At 38.5% G+C, this 23,632-nt stretch overlaps 1 protein-coding gene across 2 annotated transcripts in view; it reads right to left on the minus strand.

The window, feature by feature from the left end:
- Positions 1-22,584, minus strand: part of HYDIN (HYDIN axonemal central pair apparatus protein) — a 348,607-nt gene extending 326,023 nt beyond the window's left edge. Inside the window, exons 1-4 of one of the 2 annotated variants that reach the window (XM_068527442.1) lie at positions 22,438-22,584; positions 20,512-20,637; positions 9,713-9,832; positions 6,318-6,452 (exon numbers count right to left, since the gene is read on the minus strand). In XM_068527442.1, coding sequence (XP_068383543.1) covers positions 6,318-6,452; positions 9,713-9,832; positions 20,512-20,637; positions 22,438-22,572 — 516 coding nt within the window. In that variant the 5' untranslated portion in view covers positions 22,573-22,584. The remainder of the gene's footprint in view (positions 1-6,317; positions 6,453-9,712; positions 9,833-20,511; positions 20,638-22,437) is intronic. The other variant, XM_068527441.1, reaches the window with a different exon arrangement.
- Positions 22,585-23,632: the final 1,048 nt, after the last annotated feature.

The following is a 23,632-nucleotide window of genomic DNA, read 5'->3' on the forward strand; positions in this document are numbered from 1 at the left end:
TCACGGGCCAACATTTAGACAACATGCAGCTGCAAAGGAGGCTGGGGAAATGCAACATTTTGTTTCTGGCAGCAACAAATCCAATCAAAATATGTGATTCTCTTACCAATGAGGAAAGAGAAAATGGATGTTAAGAGTAGACAACTAGGGCTTCCCTGATGGCGCAGTGGTTGAGAATCCGCCTGCCAATGCAGGGAACACGGGTTCGAGCCCTGGTTTGGGAGGATCCCACATGCTGCGGAGCAGCTGGGCCCGTGAGCCACAACTGCTGAGCCTGCGCGTCTGGAGCCTGTGCTCCGCAACAGGAGAGGCTGCGATGGTGAGAGGCCCGCGCACCGCGCTGAGGAGTGGCCCCCGCTTGCCGCGACTGGAGAAAGCCCTCACACGGAAACGAAGACCCAACTCAGCCATAAATAAATAAATAAAAATTAAAAAGGAGATTAAAAAAAAAAAAAAGGTCTGTGCTGCAAATTGTTAAAAAAAAAAAAAAAAGAGTAGACAACTAGCCATTATGCCTCACACCCTCTTCAGTCTATTCTCCACATAGCAACCAGAGTGATCTTAAAAATGTAAGCCAGATACGTCATTCCTAATCAAAACTCACCAGGGAAGATAAAGGGAAAGAATCAAGCATTTATCCTATCTTTCCTCTATGAACTGTACCTCAGGATCCTTATTAACTCATTACAAAAATAAAGTGTAACAACAGACATTTTGTGCCTCTTGATGTGATGCAATAGAAAATACTACGTTACCTAAGAATTCTGGCCCCTCCAAATCAAACATGAATCTAAACAAGGCTCTAGACCTAATTACCAGTCTATAGGAAACAGAGGGGATGGAGGATCATTCTATGGAATCTGGTGGAGTTGCACTCAGTACCTTGTTTGGATCCCAATTTAAGCAAACCAACTTACACATACACATATGATTGATTTACGCAACTTAAAATGCATATATATCATTGATTTACGTGATATTTATGTACATATATACACACGCCTCTACATATACATATATGTTTTAATATTACTCAACTGGGGAGGTGTGAGTACTGACTAGATATTTGATGATATTAAGGAGTTACTGTCATTTTTTAGGTGTGATAATGGCACTGTGGTTACGTTAACTTTTAGAAAGGACCTTATCATTTAGAGACAAACAATGAAGTATTTACAATGAAATGATGTACGGGACTTGCTGCAAAACCCTCTGAGGCAGGGGACAGGATGATGAAGCAAGACTGGTCATGCACTGACAGCTTGAAAATCTGGGTGATGACAGTTCACTATATCATTCTCTATATTTTTACATATGGGTGAAAGCTTCCATAATAGAAATATTTTAAATAACTTATGGTGGCTTCCTATTCTACTTTGCATGATTTCTAAGACCCTTCATGGTCTTACCCTCTACAAACCTTGTCTCCTACCATTTTCCCAGCAGCTTCCTCTGCTCCAGCCACGCTGGCCTTGCACTTCCCTGACCTGTTGTCAGACATATTTCTGTCACAGGGCCTTTGTAAGTGCTGTTCCTGCTCCCAGACAAATATCTTCCCAGTTTAGCTCTCTGCCCAAATGTTACCTCATCAGAGAAGTCTCCCCCTGATCTTCCTACTGAAAGGAAACAGTCCCCATTCTCTATCACTCTCTGCTCTCTATCATGTCAATATCTGATATTAAATGATCTGTTTGCTTATTCATTGTGGAACATAAGCTCCATGAAGGCCAAGCTTCTTCTATTCTCCACTGGATCCCGGCTGACAGAACTGGGCCTGGTGCAGAGTGAGTGAAATAATATTCATTTTAATATCTTTATTTGGATACACCATTATCAAGAGTTCTTCATAAAGAGAATGCCTGAGATCCTCATTAGCCATATTATAAAATGATATTTGTCAAATCCAGAAAGCTAGAAAGTAGTGATGTGACTCACTGAAGATATGAAACAAAATGGGAAGAAACACCTTTAAATAAGCCTTCTCTTTCTCCTGGTTGAAATGACGGGAAAAAAGTTAACATCTAATACATTCATGGCACAAAAAGATATTTGAGCCCCCTTTTTATATGCTTTTGCTTTTATCATCTTCAGGCCATCCTCAAGTTGAAGAAACTACCTTATATTTTCTTGAGATTAACTTACTTATCTTACTTGGCAAATATTTACTGCACACTTCCTATATGTTAGGCCCTGTACTAGGCACCTGGATGACAGGGGAAACCCAGACAGAACTAGGGAGGGCGAATGCTAGGCAGGAAGAAAACTAAATCCCTATCATTATTTCTGTCAACAAGAATCACTGATTGTAGAAAATCTTATGACATCTATACTTTAATTCAAAGTGCTGGCACTATAGTTCATTAATGTTACACACCTGGGTAACAAATTATGTTAACGTTTTTCTACTCTTCTTGGGCCATGTTCTTTAAATTTCATAGTAACAAATCAAGAAAACTATTTTGACAACAAATTAGATATTTTCTCAAAACATAACTGAGCAATAAGATTACATCACTTCATATTTTCTTCAGACCACTGCTGCCATTTCCATATGCCAACACTATTACAAAGAGTTGCTTTCTTAAGTCCAAGGAAGTACCCAGTTTTGCTTTCCTACATAAGCCTAATATTTTTTATACTCCTTTTAATAGTAAAGATACAGATTTAAGAGGTCAAGAAAAATGCCAGTCTCCAGAATTTTATAGTGTTATGATAACATCAATTACTATATTTCTACCGTCCATGACATGTACACTAGGATTATTAGATAAATAACATAGCCAATCTTTTTTTTTTTTTCCAAGTCCATGTGAAAAGAAGAGATAAGGAAAGCCAAAGTGAATTTCCTGCACCTGTTATCTGGGTATTTGGCGTTCTAAACGAGTTAAATCTCCAGGAAGCTAGATTAATAGATGACAGGAAAAAATGTAAATTGCATTATCATCTTCGACATGCTAATATACATGGGTGCTGAAAATCCAATTGAAAGGGGACTGGCTTATTAAACTGTGGCATGCTGCAATTTACATATCTCACCCTCCAGATGTGAGGAGGGTAAATGAGAATGGAGTGTGTTCAGATCAGCAGGGGATAAGGAGGAAAAATACATATGCACATTGGCTATCAATGTGGCCAACTGGAGAAAAAGTGACACAGTGAAAAGACTGACTTTTATCCTTCTTGAAATAAATCTGGCTCTAGTACTCCTCTGCTACATTCTGGAGCAGCACTAAAGACGGCACAACGAACCCTAGCTGGTCATTCTGTGCATGGCTCTGTTGGTTTTCCAACAGTAAGAGCGAATGTAGATGCCCAGACGACTGGAAAAACTACTGGGATGGAGCCCTGCTGATGGTGCAAAGGTGGCAGGATCTTTGCAGAAAAAGGGAACCAAAACTAGCAGCGGGAGCTTCCCCCAAAACCCACCATCAGTCTTAGACAGTCAGCAGAAGGAGAAATCACTACGTCCTTGGAAAAACATATTATGTCAATTATTTCATAGCTTAGAGCCCAATCCAACACAAAATCCTAATGTGTCCAAAATTAGGTAAGTTTCTCATAGGTAGCCATTATACTCAGTCTATCTCTCCTCATACATGCATGTAACCATTGATAACTTTCAAATACTTAGAAGAAGAAACAGTAAAACAACACTTACCTTATTTTTTTTAATTAAGGCTTTCCCCATAGGCCATAGGCAATGTTGGTGAAATGGAATGCTAAGAGGGAATAAAAAAACTAGGAGTGGGCTTCCCTGGTGGCACAGTGGTTAAGAATCCGCCTGCCAATGCAGGGGACACGGGTTCGAGCCCTGGTCCGGGAAGATCCCACATGCCGTGGAGCAACTAAGCCCATGTGCCACAACTACTGAGCCTGCGTTCTAGAGCCCGTGAGCCACAACTACTGAGTCCGCATGCCACAGCTACTGAAGCCCGTGTGCCTAGAACCTGTGCTCCGCAACAAGAGAAGCCACCGCAATGAGAAGCCCGCGCAACGCAATGAAGAGTAGCCCCCGCTCACCACAACTAGAGAAAGCCGAAGACCCAACACAGTCAAAAATAAATTAATAAAATGAATTTATTAAAAAAAAAAAAACTAGGAGTAAGATAAGCTTCCACGAAATATAGCCAAGTAATAATCCTCAATGGGAATGCTGGCATTTCATACTTAAAGTAAATACAAATTCACCTAAAATATATTTCAGTTATTTATTTGCTGTAAAGATAAGCAGTAATAAAATCTCTCTCCCTTTGCTTTTAACATTTGATGAGGTAAAATTTTAAATATACACAAATAAAACAAAATAGTATAACAAATCCCATGTATCCATCACCCAGATTCAACAGTTATTAACATTCTGTCATTCTGGTTTCATCTGTACCTCCATCCATTCACCTTTCTATTGTTATTATACTTCAAAAAATTTTAAGGTAAAGTTTAGATATTTTGGAGTGCACAAATATTAAGTATACAATTTTGATGAACGAATTCATCCATGTAACCCACACATCTATCATGACATAGAACACTCCACCTCTTCAGAAACTTCTGTGTATCCCTTTCTCAGCCAGACTACCTACAGGTAGAATAATACTTATTCAACAGAAGATATTTTTTTCTCCAGCACAGAAAAATATTAAGGAAAGCCAACTCCTCAAATCCAGCAAGGTTAATATTTCAAGCTGCACAAAAGCTTATTATATTCAGCTTTTATAATTAATTGACAGTGTAGGAAAATTTGACACCCAAACTAAATCCAAGTACTGTTCTCTTCACAGAGAATATTCAGATATAGAGCCTGGAGAAAAAAATACGGACCTCAATAACATATAACAAAAAGCACTACTTCTGGAACTATTTATCTTTCTGTTTATTTCAATAATACCCCAAACAAAATAATAAGTTCATAAACACAGCCCAAGAAACAAACAGTAATACTACAAAGTGGAAAAATAATAACAGCAGTATAATAGTAATGAAATTTCTAACCACTTGCTCCAGTGATATATGCTTGGCAGACCACATTAAATTCTCTATCCCTGCTCTCCAGAAAAGCAGAAACAGTAGCACCAGCACCAGGAATACTGGTAATGACATTTATAGCAGCTAATAAGTATTAGTGATGGAGAAGCAGGGATTCAAAGCTAGTTCTCTGCGTCTCCATTGCGCTCTTTTGATTCCAACCATAACGGCACAATACAGATAAGCAAACACACTATTTAACATTACATATAACCTGACATTTTGTTAGGCCTATTTTAGCCTTGTTTTTTGTCCTCGCTCTTTCAATCATGCTGGTAAAAGCCCTTTCCTCCTCCACCCAAGTCCCCACTTTGGCCCTTACAAAGGAAAACTCAACCCACAATTCTGCAGTCTTGGAGAAGGGCTGGGGAGAAGACTCCTCCCTCAGTCCCCCAAGCTAGTTTTTCCTTCCAGAAGTAACTGGAATTTACACAACTGAGGAGAGCCTGAGAATAGGCTAGATTCCTGACAGCTCTGGTGGTGCTCGAGGGAAATGGCCTCTTTTTGAACTCAGGCTCTTTCTAGCCGGTCTGTGTGCAGACAAGGATAAGCAGACAGGGCAGGTCTCTGCTTTTGGCTCTAGCCTCTCCACTCGTGCTTAGGAAGAGCTACTGGTGAGGTCACCCCTTCACCGAGGACTGGTTATCTACCAGTCATTAAGGAGCAGAATATGGCCTCAGGGCCTGGCCATATTTTTTGCCATTAATGAGGCTGATACTGTGATCAATATTGGATCTTAGGACTCTTTCCTAAACTAGTTAGAGTGTGGGGAGGAGGGATGCAACTAACAAGAATCCCAAACTTCCAAGAAGGCATAATCTCTACCCTTTGTCTCAGCTCATTGCACCTGGACCACATCTTTTCCTTTTTGGTGTCTCTCTAGCTGTACAGTCCAGCATAAATATGCTGAAGTAGGTTCCATGGGAGCATCCAGAAAGATTATCCTTCTTTACACTCTGGCTACTTGCAGCTCATATAAGCCCTCATCACTGTTTGACAATTCTCTCCGTATTCCCAGTGGTGCACCACCCCCTCCTCTCATCCACCCTCACCATTCCTCTCCTCACCACCACCACCAGCAATACCACCATCAACACCACCACCACCGATACCATCAACGACACCAACAACACTGTCGACGACACAGCTACCACCACCACCACACCAACACCACAACCAATACCACTAACACCACCACCAACAATACCAACACCAACACCGCCTCCTCGAATGCTCAGAATTGCAAACTGCTGGTGACAAGCATTCAACCAGTTTGTTGCCAGCGCTGCTGTTACCTTGTTCTCCTCTGGAGTAAAGAGGATTCGGAAAACGGATGGCACTCCTGGCGCTACTTTGTGGCTAATATCTTTGGGGCTGATTACTTTAAAGTAAGGTGAGCTTTCCTCAACAACTTTCACCATCCTTGGAACCTGCAAGAAAAACACAATAATGGGCACTGTACATGTGAAAGCAGAAGAAAAAGGACAGGCCTTGCAGTTAAACGTGAAATCTCCATCGACTACTTACTAGCCATGTGACTTTGGTTAGGTCTGAACTTCCGTTTCCTCAAGTGTAAAAGGAGATGACAGTACTTACCTTTACCCCAGTACCTCATACAAAGTAAGCACTCAATGTACTTTAGCTTTAATTTTTATTAACATTATTATTATTACTCAATTTAATTGTTACTGCAAATCTTTATTTTATTATTTAAATGTGACTATTTTCGAAGACTAACTGCTTAATCATCTAAAACCCCACCTACACGGTGGAGGTGCACTGGACTTCCCAACATTTGAGAACTGCTCTGGGAGAAGAAATCACACTTACTGCACTCTTGCTATGGATCATCCACTGTACATGAGATGCCACTTGATCCTCACAATAACCTTTGAGCTTCATTACAATTCATTCTACAGATGAGGAAACAGACACTTGCCCTAAGTGCTACAGCTTTACCAAGCAATGGTATGCTGAATCAAGTCCCGGCCTAACTCCACCTTCCCTCCCTATAGGACTGTCCTACCTAAACACCACTGTGAAGCAAGAACACAGAGGGCAGTACAATCCCCAAGGCCAGTCTCAGAGCAGCTTCAAACAGTCCCATCCTTTTAAAGGCTTATTCCTCTGCTCTGCTTGCCAGAGTACTCATCCAGAGTACGTATTTCTATCTCAGATAGCCCCAAGCAGTAAAAGAAATGTAACTGTGAGAAGGGGGGTGGTCAGGGGTGGAGGTTCTAGGGACACAGGAATGGGAGAGGACTGTTTTTTTAAAAACTCAAAGGGGACAGAAGAAAGTTAACTATAGTTAAGTATGTCCTAGGAGTCTCAGGTGAAATACGAGGAAACAGGAACTCCCACAACCTCTCAAAGCTGAAACCCAGATGCAGAAGGGAAGAAGAAATGCAGAGAGAATTCAGACAGATCTCAAGACTAGAGAGTGGGGAGGTAAGAAAGAGATGTGTAAATATCTGGTAGGAATAGAATTGGCTTTGCTGCTAAGAGAAATGTGCAGTGGTGTTCATGATGTGTTGAATGATGCCATATAAGCTTGCTGGGAATACTTTAGTAAGAGCCTAACTGTGGATTAAAAACTAGAAAGGAAAACAACAGCAACACTAATAATAATAAGAAGAAGAATAGTAACATTGCTTTAGTGCTTATTATAGGACAGACACTGAGCTGAGTACTTTATATCCATTATCTCATTTAATATTCCAAACAACCTATTGAAATGGGTGCTATTCTTATCCCCATAGCTTGGAGAAGTGAAGTGACTTGCCCAAAGTCTACAGCTGGGAGACAGTTTACCTAGAATCTGAACCCAGATTAGTCTGACTCTGGAGTCTGAGTGCTTATAATTGTACCCCAAGTGAATTGTGTTGTGGCTTGTAGAGTGTTCATGGCTTACTTTCAACTTGTGTGTTTAAGAGAGGTAGAGAAACAAAGACCAAACAGGCTCTGTCTTTTGCACTCATGGCAGTCAGGAAGCAAATAAAAGGTAAACGACACAGAAAGCATTTCTCAGTGCCCCAACTGTATCTCAGTGGTTCCTTGCATATCCATGAACCAGGAAGTAGAGAAGCATGCTTACATCAGCCACCTTGTATGAAGGTCCTGGGAGTAACTCACCAAGAACAAGCCCGCCTAGCCTAGAGAATCTGTCTGCTTGTTGATAGCTGAACTTTCCTTAGATGAGGACCTTCCTTTCATGGGATCCAATACTCTAGCAGCATCTTACCAAGAAGTGTGGGTTTTATCCATGAGAACTGAATGCCCTTTGGCAGACAAGACTCACACATGCCTCTTATCCTTGACGTGCTCATATACACTCAGTGACAATCATTTCTTGCTTATGGCTGGGGAGGAGTAGCCAAAGTACCCTTTGGACTAGCTCCACTCTGCCTTTAATAGCCTAAAAAAACTTGAACAAGAGTCAAAAAGTAATGGAGAAAGGGAAAACGAGAACTCGAAGTGAGAAACTAAATTGGTTGGCAGCCCTGCATGAAAAGAGAGAGTCCTAATGTCTATGTAACTCACCTCTTTCTGAGGTCTAGGAACATAACCCTGGACACCTCGGGTTTTTTTTCTTCTCTCTGCCTACTCTTTAGCTTCCATCCCATGAGCTTCTCTTGCTAACACGCCTTCAGTGAAGAACTAAATGTTCCATTTTCTCCAAAGTCTGACTTTGCTGTCACTAAATCAGCCCATTGATCTCTGAAAGGCGTCACTGATTCCTTTAATGAGCTACTGTACTGAATATAACTGCAAGTCTTCCCATTTGCCTTGAATTCTTGCATAGTCTTCACTTATTTTCCCTACTTTATTATAGCTAGAATTTTTGTCTCAACATTCTAAGACTCCCATAAGTATTTCTACTTGTCCTTAACACCTGATGCTTAGCATCTCTCTAATACCTTCCTTCCTACCTGATTACTTTTCACACTTAACTGTGCTTCATGCTGACCTTCTGCATTATTCTTCCTTTCATTATTGTTACATGTCAAGGAAATCCTCAGTCATTTAATACTCTTTCTTGAAATATACCCTAATATATCTCTGAAAGAAAAGGCATAAGGATGGAGAAGAAATCCTCAGTTGCAACCACAAAGAAACAAGGTACAGACAGTGGGAGAAGCCATCCAAAACTATCTGTAGACAAAATCTGAAGGCTATCTGAGGTAGAAGGGACGAGATGGAAAAGAGAAAAGGGGATCTTATTTTTGTTTTTTTTTTTTTTAATACAATTTGCAGAATCTAACTGCATTGGCTCAACAACTGCAATTCATATGAGTAGAGTTGATACCTTCAATTGGGGAAATAGTGGCTCTAACGTGGAGTATGTAAACATGAACAGTAATCATCTTGTATTAAATGAAAACCTAGCCCAAATGGTCACTCATGAGAACTTCATGACACTGATCTAGCCAATCCCTTATTCAACAAAATGTCAGTGCACACACTGGGAGTTTACCATTTGTTGGGTACTGCCCTGGGACTGAGCATTTAGCAACAAACCAACCAACATAGTCTTGTCTTCATTAAGCTTATAGTCAAAGGGCATGTTTTTATCTGTTTTCTTAGGCCTATCAAGTTAAAGAGCTTATCTAAGCCCCTACAGGATCCCATTTTATCTAATCCCTTCTTATATATGCATGAAAGGTACAGTCATCCCAGCAAACATACTCACTATGTCATTGTTCCTCAAAACCAGTGGAACTTCATAGACTTCACAGGGAGTGTAGTTCTGAAATACAATTTCTGATGGAAAGGGCTGGAATAAGGCCTGATCCAGGTCAATTCCTGGAAACTGCAGTTGAAAGAATAAATTAATCATATAGTCACACACTGGCAGAAATGACTGGGGAAAGATAAGAAATTACTACATATACCTATGAATATTAACACCAAGAACAAAGGAAACATTCAAAAAGGGGTAAGTACTATAAACACTGTTATAATCAGTAAGGTTATTGTCATCAACTTCTTTAATACAAAAGAAAGTAGGTTTTGGTCCTCAATTAAAAAAATAGGCTAGTTAGAACAACAACTCAAAACTTCCATTTCCAGTAATGGTGAATAAGGTAATTTGAACCAACTCCCCTATGAGAATAAGAAGAATAGCTGTATCAACAAAAACCTGTTTGGAGGCACTGAGGGATTAACAAGACAGTATTATCTAATGTTAAAACTGAATTATCTCAAGCTAGTAGCTTATGTAGTATCCAACAGGCTTTGAGTATTTCCATGTTTCCCTTAAAAATTCAGAATACCCTATGATGCCCTGTTGAGTTCACGGTTGTGTCCTGGGAGCACCTCAGCAGAGAGTTTGGAAATTGAAGATGTAAGTATCCACCTCAATAATTTAGAACAACAATAGCAAACATAAAAAACACATTAAAACCCAAACATAAAAATGACACAACAAAAACAGCAGAAATTAATGAAATACAAAGTAACTGTCCCACAGAATCAACAAAGCCAAAAGTTGAGTCTTTAAAGACTAATAAAAATAGTAAAATACCTGAGTCTGATCAAGAAAAGAAGACAGAGCCAATTATAAAAGAGCCAATTATAAAAAATAAACATGGGGGGCTTCCCTGGTGGTGCAGTGGTTGAGAATCTGCCTGCCAATGCAGGGGACACGGGTTCGAGCCCTGGTCTGGGAAGATCCCACATGCCGCAGAACAGCTGGGCCCGTGAGCCACAATTACTGAGCCTGCGCGTCTGGAGCCTGTGCTCCGCGACAGGAGAGGCTGCGACAGTGAGAGGCCCGCGCACCGCCATGAAGAGTGGCCCCCGCTTGCCACAACTAGAGAAAGCCCTCGCACAGAAACGAAGACCCAACACAGCCATAAATAAAATAAATAAATAAAATTTAAAAAAAAAATAAAATAAAATAAAAATGGGAACATTACTACAGAACCCAAACTAAGTAAAACGATAACAAATGCGAAAATTTAGATTAAAATTATAAATTCCTAGAAAAATACAATTTGTCAAAACTAGTACAAAAAGAAATAAAAAATATGAAGTGTTCCCTAACTATTAGAGAAATTGAATCTGTAAAGTAAAAACTTTTCATGGATAAAACTCTGGCCCAAATAGCTCTACAAGCAAATTCTGGCAAACATTTAAAGAAAATACAACTTGGGGCTTCCCTGGTGGCACAATGGTTAAGAATCTACCTGCCAATGCAGAGGACACGGGTTCGAGTCCTGGTCCAGGAAGATCCCACATGTCGCGGAGCAACTAAGCCCATGCACCACAACTACTGAGCCTGCACTCTAGAGCCCATGAGCCACAACTACTGAAGCCCTTGTGCCACAACTACTGAAGCCCACGTGCCCTAGAACCCATGCTCCGCAACAAGAGAAGCCACCACAGTGAGGAGCCCACGCACCACAACGAAGAGTAGCCCCCACTCGCCACAACTAGAGAAAGCCCACACACAGCAATGAAGACCCAACACAGCCAAAAATAAATAAATAAATTTTTTAAAAAGTATGGCACTGCCATTTAAAGAAAATACAACTCAAACTTTATAGAAAGTCTCCCAAAGGAAAGAAAAACAAAAAATTAGGGGTCGCCAAACCAAGATGACAGAATAGAAGGATGAGGAGCTTACCTCCTCTCACAAATACATCAAAAGTACATCTACATGTGGAATAATTCTCACAGAATACCTGCTCAATGCTGGCAGAAGATCTCATAAAACCAAAATTGCAAGAAAGATTACCACATAAACCAGCTAGGATGAAAGAAAAAATAAATAAATGAATCAGGACAGGACCTGTGCCCCTGGGAGGGAGCTGTGAAAGAGGAAAGGTTCCCTCATCCTGGGAAGCCCCTTCACTGGCGTGGTGATCAGCTGGGACAGAAAGGGAACTTCAGAGGCTTGGAGGAGAGTGCAGCAGTCAGTTTACAACAGGCAGAACAGAGAGAGCACAGCGCAAAAGCAGTCCTAAGAGGGAAGTTCATAGCAATACAGGCCTTCCTGTAAAAAACAAGAAAAATCTCAAATAAACAACCTAACCTACCACCTAAAAGAATCAGAAAAAGAAGAACAAACAAGACCTAAAGTTAGCAGAAAGAAGGAAATAATAAAGATCAGAGAGGAAATAAATAAAATAGAGATTTTTAGAAAGTAGGAAAAAACAAATAAAACCAAGAGCTGTTTTATTTAAAGGATAAACAAAATCAACAAACCTCTGTTCAGGTTCACCAAGAAGAAAAGAGAAGACTCACATAAACAAAATAAGAAATGAAAGAGGAGAAATAACAACCAATACCACAGAAATACAAAAAACCATAAGAGAATACTATGAACAATTATATGCCAACAAATTGGACAACCTAGAATAAATGGGTAAGTTTCTAGAAACATACAGCCCACCAAAACTGAATCAAGAAGGAATAGATAATTTGAACAGACCAATCACGGAGATGAAATAGAACCTGTAATTTAAAAACTCCCTGCAAACAAAAGTCCAGGACCAGATGGCTTCACTACGGAATTCTACCAAACATACAAAGAACTTACACCAAAACTCTTATATCAAACTCTTCCAAAAGACTGAAGAGGAAAGAACACTCCCAAAGTCATCCCATGAAGCCACCATTGCCCTGATACCAAAACCAGACAAAGGCAATACCAAAAAAGAAAATTACAAGTCAATTACAAACCAAATCTAACAACACATAAAAAAAGATCACACACCATGATCAAGTTGGATTCATCCCAGGGTCACAAGGATGGTTCAACATAAGCAAATCAATCAATGTGATATACCACATCAACAAAAGAAAAGACAAAAACCACATGATCATCTCAATAGATGCAGAAAAAACATTTGATAAAATTCAACATCCATTCATGATAAAAAAAAAAAACTCTTACCAAAGTGGGTATAGAGGGAACATATCTCAACATAATAAAAGCTATTTATGACAAACCCACAGCCAACATAATACTCAACAGTGAAAAGCCGAACGCCTTCCCACTAAAACCTGGAACAAGACAAGGATGCTCACTGTCACCAATTCTATTCAACATAGTATTGGAAGGCCTAGCCACAGCTATCAGATAAGAAAAAGAAATAAAAGTTGTCCACATTGGAAGAAAAGAGGTAAAACATGCAGATGACATGATACTATATATAGAAAACTCTAAAGACTCCACACAAAAACTACTAGAACTGATAAGTAAATTCAGCAAGGTAGCAGGATACAAGATTAACATACAGAAATCTGCTGCATTTCTTTACACTAACAATGAAATACTGGAAAGGGAAAGTAAAAAACAATTCACTTTAAAGTCACATATGGGCTTCCCTGGTGGCGCAGTAGATAAGAAACTGCCTGCCAATGCAGGGGACACAGGTTCGATCCCTGGTCCAGGAAGATCCCACATGCCATGGAGCAACTAAGCCCGTGCACCACAACTACTGAGCCTGTGGTCTAGAGTCCGCGAGCCACAATTACTGAAGCCCACGTGCCTAGAGCCTGTGCTCCACAACAAGAGAAGCCACCGCAATGAGAAGCCGGCACACCACAATGAAGAGTAGCCCCTGCTTGCCGCAACTAGAGAAAGCCCACATGCAGCAATGAAGACCCAACGAAGCCAAAAATAAATAAATAAATGATGTTTTTAAAATCACATATAAAATACAAATAAACCTGATGAAGCAGATGAAAGGCATATGCTGAGAACTATAAAACACTTATAAAGGAAACTGAAGATGATTCAAAGAAATGGAAAGATAGCTCATGCTCTTGGATTGGAAGAATTAAACTGTTAAAATGGCCATACTACCCAAAGCAATCTACAGATTTAATGTGATCCCTATCAAATTACCTATGACATTTTTCACAGAACTAGATCAATTAATCCTAAAATTTATATGGAACCATAAAAGACCCAGAATTGCCAAAGCAATCCTGAGGAAAAAGAACAAAGCTAGAGGCATAACCCTAACAGAGTTCAGACAACACTACAAAGCTACAGTAATCAAAACAGCAAGGTTTTGGCACAAAGACAGACATATGGATCAATGGAACAGAACAGAGAGCCCAGAAATAAACCCACACACTTATGGTCAATTAATCTTTGACAAAGGAGGTAAGAATACACAATGGAGAAAAGACAGTCTCTTCAGCAAGCAGTGCTGGGAAAGCTGGACAGCCACATGTAAATCAATGAAGTTAGAACACACCCTCACACCATACACAAAAATAAACTCAAAATGGTTTAAAGACTTAAGCATAAGACATGACACCATAAAACTCCTAGAAGAGACCATAGGAAAAACATTCTCTGACATAAATCGTAGCAATGTTTTCATAGTTCAGTCTCCCAAGGCAACAGAAATAAAAGCAAAAATAAACAAATGGGACCTAATCAAACTTATAAGCTTTTGCACAGCAAAGGAAACGATAAACAAAATGAAAAGACAACCTACAGACTGGTAGAAATTATCTGCAAATGATGCAACAGACAAGGGCTTAATTTCCAAAATATACAAATAGCTCATACAACTCAATAACAAGAAAAGAAACAATCAAAGAATGGACAGAAGACCTAAATAGACATTTCTCCAAAGAAGAAATACAGATAGCCAATAGGCACATGAAAAAATGCTCAACACCACTAATTATTAGAGAAATGCAAACCAAAACCACAATAATGAGTTACCACCTCACAGTGGTCAGAATGGCCATCATTAAAAGTCTGCAAATAACAAATGCTGGAGACGGTGTGTAGAAATAGGACTCTTCTACACTGCTGGTGGGAATGTACATTGGTGCAGTCACTGTGGAGAACAGTATGGAGGTTCTTTAAAAAAACTAAAAACAGGGGCTTCCCTGGTGGTGCAGTGGTTGAGAGTCTGCCTGCCAATGCAGGGGACACGGGTTCGAGCCCTGGTCTGGGAAGATCCCACGTGCCACGGAGCAACTAGGCCCGTGAGCCACAACTACTGAGCCTGCACGTCTGGAGCCTGTGCTCCCAACAAGAGAGGCTGCGATAGTGAGAGGCCCGCGCACCGCGATGAAGAGCGGCCCCCACTTGCCACAACTAGAGAAAGCCCTCGCATAGAAACGAAGACCCAACACAGCCAAAAATAAAAATAAATTAATTTTTAAAAAAAACAAAAAAACTAAAAACAGTTACCATATGATCCTGCAATCCCACTCCTAGGCATATATCTGGATAAAACTTTAATTCGAAAAGATACATGCACCCCAATGTTCATAGCAGCTCTATTTACAATAGCCAAGACATGGAAACAACCTAAATGTCCATTGACAGATGAATGGCTAAAGAAGACATGGTATGTATACACAATGTAATACTACTCAGCCATAAAAAAGAATGAAATAATGCCATTTGTAGCAACATGAATGGACCTAGAGGTTATCATACTAAGTAAAGTAAGTGAGAAGGACAAATACCATATGATATCACTTATATGTGGAATCTAAAATATGACAGAAATGAACTTATTTATGAAGCAGAAACAGACTCACAGACATAGAAAACAAACTTATGGTTACCAAAGGGGAAAGAGGGTGGGAAAGGGATAAATTAGGAGTTTGGGATTAGCAGATACAGACTACTATATATAAAATAGATAAACAACAAGGTCCTACTGTATAGCACAGGGAACTATATTTAATATCCTATAGTAAACCACAATGAAAAAGAAAAACAAAAAATTAAATGTCTTCCATTTAATGATGATGTTGTTAGCATAACTTTCATATATCTGAGAAAGACAGTAGGAGACAGGAAAATTATAGGTCATGAACCATAGATCAAAAAAAAAAAAGAGCAAAACATTAGCAAACTGAAACCTACAATATATAAAAAAGATAATACATGACCAAGTTGAGTCTATCTCAGAAATACAAGGTTATTTTAACACTGGAAGTTTTGATCAAGAAGAAACAAAACTGACATTTTCCCCAGAACAAAAACTTGTTTATTTAGAAAATTCAAAATAACCTACAGATAAATTAGAATTAACAAGTGATTTATCAAGGTCACTGAGTACAAGGTCAACATAAAAAATCAATTATATTTCTTTGTACTAGCAATGAACATTTAGGAAATGAAATTTATAAACAATACCATTTAAAATCACATTCTAAAACATAAAATATATAGGAATAAATCCAATGAAAGACGTGCAAGACCTTTACCTGGAAAAACTACAAACCATTATCGACAGAAATTAAAGAAGATCTACACTGAACTACTGACAATTGTGTGCAAAATACACAAATATGCATATTTATACGAAGAGTCAATCATTTAGACAGGGTAGAAGAATCATAAGAATCCTTAAGTTAGAACTCTGGGGAGAAGAAAAGGCTAACACAACTCAGTTACTCCTCCTCCCTTCCTCTCATTTCCCTTCCAAATAAACACATACATATGATCCGCTTTCATAAAGAGCTGCCCTTAGAATCATGGAGAATTCCTGCTGGTCTGCGACCCTACCGAGCCCCGCCTCAACGTTAACTACCTGCAAACAGCAAGTCCAGGAAGAATTCCCTTCTTTATTTCAAAGATGAGTGATAATAATAATCACAATGACAAATAAAGCCAGAATCTATACAAAAACATTCAAGAAAAAAAAAGAGAAGCAAAGAAAATGTCAAATAGTCACCAGAAAAGCATTGCCATGAAATAATAAGAATCTTCACCATAAACTCAAAGAACATAATGGAAAAAAATCAGAGGGCACAAAGCAAATATTCAAGAGTGCAGGGAAGATTAAGCAATCAAAAGAGATGAAGAATTCATGTGTTCATTCAACAAATGCTAATTGAGTTTCTAATATTTTCCATATGTTGAGCATACAGTAGTGAACAAAGCCAATAAAGCCCCTGCCTCATGAAGCTGAAATGCTTAAGGAAATGGATAAAAAAATTAAGAAATAGGGACTTCCCTGGTGGTCCAGGGGCTAAGACTCCACGCTCCCAATGCAGGAGGCCCGGGTTCGATCGCTGGTCAGGGAACTAGATCCCATATGCCGTAACTAAAGATCCCACACACGGCAACGAAAATCCCATGGGACTCAACTACGACTCAGCACAGCCAAATAAATAAATAAATATTTTTTTTAAAAAGAAATACATAATATGAGGTCAGGCAGTGATAAGGCTATGAAGAAAACCAAAGCAGGACAAGGAGACAGAGTGAATGGGGGGATGGTTGCTCTTTATGATAAGTAGCCAAGGGATGGCCTCTCTGAGGAAATGATCTGAAGCAAGTCATGCAAAGATCTGAGAGAACAGCATTCCAGTTAGAAGGAATAACAAATGCAAAGGCCCTATCCTTGAGTGCTTGAAGAGCAGCAAGAGGGGAGAGCAGTTAGAGGAGAATGAGCTGGGGGAGAGAGGAAGGAAAAGACTATGAAGGACTCAGGATCAGATGATGCAGGACCTTATAACTATGAGGGTAACAGGAAGCTACTAGGTGGTTTTCAACACGGAAGTAACACGTTCTGATTTACATTTTTAGAAACCACTCTTGGGACTTCCCTCATGGTGCAGTGGTTAAGAATCTGCCTGCCAATGCAGGAGACACAGGTTCGAGCCCTGGTCCGGGAAGATCATACATGCCACGGAGCAACTAAGCCCATGCGCCACAACTACTGACCCCGCGAGCCACAACTACTGAAGCCCGCGCACCTAGAGCCCATGCTCTGCAACAAGAGAAGCCACCACAATGAGAAGCCTGCACAACGCAGCGAAGAGTAGCCCCCGCTCACCGCAACTAGAGAAAGCCCGCACGCAACGAAGACCCAACACAGCCAAAAATAAATAAATAAATAAATTTTTAAAATAAATAAATAAATAATAAAATAAAAACCACTCTTACTTCTTTGTGGAGAATTGATAACGGGGCGATGAGTTGGAAACAGGGAGGCTATTTCAGGAGTCTAGATGATGGTGGGTTGAACTGGGATGGTAGTGGTGGAGGTGGTGAGAAGTGGTTGGATTAAAGACATATTTGTGATTACTAGCCCTTGTTTTGGATTTCATATAAGACGTGAGAAAAACAGAGGCATCAGAGATAACACCAAGGTTTTTGACCTAAGAAAACAGATAAATGGGGGTATTACATGGTGGAGGGAGGAAAGACAAAAGAGGAAAGATCATGCCTTTAGGGAAAGAATGTAATGTGAAAATTAGCTCTTAAAGATTTTAAGTTTGAGCTGCCAATCACACATTGAGCTGAATATATGATCCAGAGTTCAGGGGCTAGGCCATAGCAGGAGATATAATTATGAAAGCAATCATTTAAAAGGTGAAATTTAAAGCCTTGTTCCTAGAAGGGGTCACCTAAGGAATGAGTTCAGAAGAGAAAGAAGTTTAAGGACCAAGTACTGGGGAACTCCAATGTTTAGTCAACAGGAAGAGGAGAAAGATCCAACAAATAAGAAAAAAGCAACCAGTGAAGTAGGAAGAAAGCCAAAAAAAAGTGATATCTGAGACACAAGTGAATTAAAAGGTACAAAAAAAGAAACTAGCTATGTAAAATGCTGTGAGACAACCCAGGTGTGTTGAACTGGTCAAGCTTAAGAATGAATTTTAAGAGAAACCCACACACACACAACTCAAAGTAAGGGATACAGAGGATAAGCTGATGAATGTAATTACAATGAAATGGGAATGAACAGAAAGTTTAAGATGGATTAGGGAGGAAATGCAAGGTGTAGAAGGGCAGACAAAGAAGATCCAGCATGTTCACAATTGATATTTCTAAAAAAAATAAAAACAAAAATGGCATGAACAAATACTTGATAATTCAAGAAAAACTTTCTAGAAATAAAATAATGGTACGTAGTGTCTTAGGAAAAATTTAGTCACATCCTAATAAAATCACTGGACATCAAATAAGAATAAACAATCTTTGGGCATACAAGCTAAAATATTAGGCTTCATACTTCCGCATATTGTCATTTAAAGCCAGAAGGAAGTGAAGAAAATGCCTGCAAATCTCTTATGGGGAAAATGTGTGACCCAAGAATTTTATATCTAACAAATCTGCAGTTCACCTATAAAGGCAATAGGCAAATATTATCAAACTTATAAAATCAAGGAAATATAGTTTCCATAATCTCTTCTTGAGGAAATGAGAAGAGTATAACTATCAACCAAATAAGAAACAAATGAAACTCTGGAAAATAAAGTAAAAAATAACCGACTGAGTTGACAGAGGACAGAGGCAAGAAGATGAGATGTGGTACACTAATTTCTTCATCCTTCATAGCAGGAATCAAAATACATTAAAACACACACACAAGCAGTACACGCAGAACAATACACATAGTTTGGTCTTAGTTATGCTCTGGGAAAGGAGCAGTTAGCCCTTAATTAGGATGAATTAGCTTTGGAGAAAGCTGTGTTCCCTGCTCTCAAAGTTAGAGGGTGGTTATGGGAAAGAGAGGAAACAATGAATAACTAAAGCTAGAAGTGCTCAGAAGAAGAGCAAATTTTATGCATATCCTAGACGGGTGGCAATGGCATGCCAAGGAGAGCAAAAGAGCCTGAGGGACTCACTTGTCTTTTGGGAAATCACTCTGAAAAACCCTCAGGAATAGCTGGGAACCCTTTGAGAGGAGGCTAATCTCCAGCAGTTCAACTGATGGAGGCTCATACCATAATTTGTGCAAAAAGTGAAGCATGTAATTCAAGAAATTAATTAAAATGTAGGAAATAAGAACTACTTTATAAATATATGCTCCTAAAGCCTGGAATGTATGGTTTACATGAGAATACAGAAACATGTTAAAATAGCTATTCTTTAGAGACTAAAAGGATACATTTGTTATTGGAAGTGAGCCAGAATAGACAAAAATGCCTATTTTAATAAACAGTCCCTCCTTCTTTCTTTCTAGTTATGACAGCTCAGGTAAGGAGGGATTTCTTACACTAGGAGGATAACCTAATTGGGCTTGGCTAATATAATTCTTGGGGTTATTCCTAATCTGTAAACAATAGTGTCCAGAAGTAGCTAAGGAAGAAATGTGACTAGTCAAAAGTTAGTTGAGGACTTCCCTGGTGGTCCAGTGGGTAAGACTCCATGCTCCCAATGCAGGGGGCCCAGGTTCGATCCCTGGTTGGGGAACTAGATCCCGCATGCATGCTGCAACTAAGAGTCCACATGCCACAACTAAAGACCCTGCATGCCTCAACGAAGATCCCACATGCCACAACTAAGACCCAGCACAGCCAAAAATAAATAAATAAAAATAATAAATAAATATTTTTAAAAAGTTATTGTACTGTGTAATTCTTTTCGTATCAAATTATAGATATCAAGATCAACAGAGGTAGAAAAAGAATATATAAAACAAATCCAATAAGGGATTAGTTAGCCCAGGAACAATAAGTACTGCTTAGTTCTTATTGTTCTAGAATATTCACATTATTCCAGGACCTACTTTATATGCAAGTATGACAGAAAGCAGCTACCTTTTGATGTGTTGTTTCCCTCATATCTAAAAGTTCAATGATCTGTGGTCGGCACATCACACGTGTATTAGCCAGTCTCTGCTCTGTGGTGAGGGACATTTCCTTCAGGAACTCTGAGGGAGTCAGCTAGAATTTAAAGCAACGGAGCCAAAGATTCATAAACGGTAATACTGAAAAAGTGCTTTCATAAGTGTCAGTAATGAATAATTTGTGTTTGCAGCTTTCAGGATAATTCTGGAATGCCACTAAGCTCCCCTATAAAACGTTTAAAATAACTAAATAATACAAGCGAAGTACCCATGCACTTCTGAGCTCTTTGCACAGTAATTTGAAAGGATATATGGTTGCTGTTTCCTTATGATTTTGAAGGAATCACACAAAAGAACCTGGGGTGGGGGAGAGGAAGGTCAAGAAATTGCACGGGAACATGTCCAAAGAGCTTAACATATATGCTCAGAAGAGCATAAAACTCTAGGTTTCTAAAATCACTTAAGGGCTTCAGAGCTAAGGAGGCTAATCCTCCTTGAAATATTTCTATTTCTCAAATGAAGTTACAACATGCAAGTAAAGCTTTTGTGTGTTTATCATGTTATATCAGGTTAAAGAGAAATCTTATAAAGTAAAGGATCTGGGAAGTATGACTGTGCTGCTTAGGAACGAGTTTGAACTTTTTAGAAATCGTAAGAGCACATTTAGACCTTGTTTTAAAAGAGCTCTAAGTCAATCATCAGATCCAGCAGCCAGTCACATCCACATACCCAAATAAGAACACAAAATTCTTCAACACTTTCTACTGTTATGAGAAAAAATGTAACCTATCATTTAAATAAAATAATTTAAATAAACCAGCAAGGGCTTACCCAAGACCAATCACTATTAATTGTTGTTCTGGAATGTTCACTTTGTTCTAGGGCTACTTTATATGCAAAGAGATTATGATCACTGGCAGCAACATAATGCTTAAGAATCTGCCAAGACTTCTTAAAACATTCAGGGGTATATAATTTAGCTGATTCATTTCGCCTTGGGTTAAAATCAATGCTCTTCAAATTCCCTACAAAATTAATTTTTGTGATTGAATCCATTTAAATGAAGGCATATTTCTAATACAGCTTCCAACTTGGTTTTTTAAGATTCTTTTTGATTGGAACACAGATTAGAATGTTAAAATGTTATGAGGTATCAGCTGTGTTGTGATTTAAATAAAAATAAACTCTTACAAGCAAAAAGTAATGAGTTACTTTAAATCTGAAACAAGAACAATCACAAAAGAAAATGATGATAGATTTTATTTTTCTAATTGGAACATAACCTGAGACTAGTCTTTAAAATGCAGTGAACACAATGTTTAACACTTTAAATTGCTATTGCTATTTCCATAGCATGTAGTTTATAATTCAATTCTCACCAAATCGTTATAATTCATTAAAAATATAATTGTTTTCTATCATAAAGGACAGAAAAAGTTATGCATTTTTCCTAGATATTATATAGTCATCATTTTAATGCACTATGTTCTACAAATACACAAACAAAAATAACTCTTGCCAATCAACAGGTAATTGATTATATATGTTAAACCTATGAAATTCTGCTATTTGACTGTTTTTGAACTACATAAATGACAGTCTCTTAAGGTTCTAGCTAATATTTAGAAAATCTTAATAATTTGCTTGCATAGTCTTAGTTCAACTGATTAACTTAAGCAATTTAATTTAAGCCTCTACTTTGATGTATATAATTTCAAAAACTTCCCAGGCTTTAAAAGGTAACTATGCTCTGCAGCAATCTACCCATGTTAACTAAACTGATATTATCAGCCAGTAATTCTGTTTGATATTCTGAGAATGCCAAGTAGCAACTGTCATTCTCCTGAGGAGAAAGACTGCATTAAGTATTTTACTCTGAAATTCTCTTATACATTACCATTCGATTTACTTCTTCTTCTGTAACCACCTTCGGACTCAGGGGTGGCAAAATCTTGCTTTGGAATCCTTTAAGCGTTCTGACTAACCCCATCTGAACAGCCCCCATGGACTCCTCAAGACTTCTACTTGTCATTTTTAGTTATTTCCTTTGTATACCTAAGAGTGAAAAAAAAAAAGTTTTAGAACAAATACAGTTAATTCCTGAATACAGGTCACATTTTTTGAAGCTTTTTCAAATATACGAAGGTTTAGAAAATACTGATTTTCAAAAATACATCCAATGCTTGGAACAAATGCCTTAACTGTAGGAGTCTATTCCATGAATCTGTCTAGATTTAGCCTTATCCCGAAGTCTAGGATCCCTTTTAGAAAAAGCAAGTGATTCTGGACTAAGCTCAGGGAAGACATGAAAACATAAGCAGTTACTATATTTTGGTACTTTTATCTTCTCCAGATAAATAAACAAAAACTGCTCAATAACTATACTTCATAGTTTGCTACTTTATCTGCTTATTTGACAATTCTCTCTCATGGCACCCTTCAAACACAATAAATATAAGGCTTCAGACTTTCACAGCTGGGCAGAGAATTGAAAAAGGCAGCATGAGATTATATGTGGAAAAAGAAGTTTGTGAAAACTTTTTTGAGGTTTATAGTAATAAACAAGGCATTAAACAGCCACCCAATACCTCCAAATCAAAAAATATGACATCTCCCCTTTGCATATATTTCCTTATACTTCTAGCAGGACACTTGCAACTTTGGAAGTCCATTTATGACTAAGTAGGGATTTCTACTTTTAATAATAGCAGGCTAGATTGTTCAACCCTGTGCAGGAAAAAAAAAAAAAAGCTTGATTCAATGTCAAATAAAAAACCTTAAAATTGTTAAAAGTTCAAAAGACAATAAGGCACTACCAGACCAAAATGGAGGGGAAAACAGTGCATAAAGGAAAACAGATATGATGAAAATGTAATATGGTACACTGAAATAAAGCAGTAAAACACCCAAAGAAATGAATATGAAATTTTAAAATAAGAAAAAAGATCAGAGAAAGAAATGATTGAAATGGAAGACAGTGAAAGAAGTTCTAACATGCTATAATTGGAGCCCATGAAGAAGAAAAAGTACTGGAGGGGAATTAATATTTAAAGCCATAATCCAAGAAAAATTCCAGGAAAAAAAAACAATGA

The sequence above is a fragment of the Eschrichtius robustus genome, chromosome 19, assembly GCF_028021215.1.
Source record: "Eschrichtius robustus isolate mEscRob2 chromosome 19, mEscRob2.pri, whole genome shotgun sequence".
Classification (NCBI taxonomy): domain Eukaryota; kingdom Metazoa; phylum Chordata; class Mammalia; order Artiodactyla; family Eschrichtiidae; genus Eschrichtius; species Eschrichtius robustus.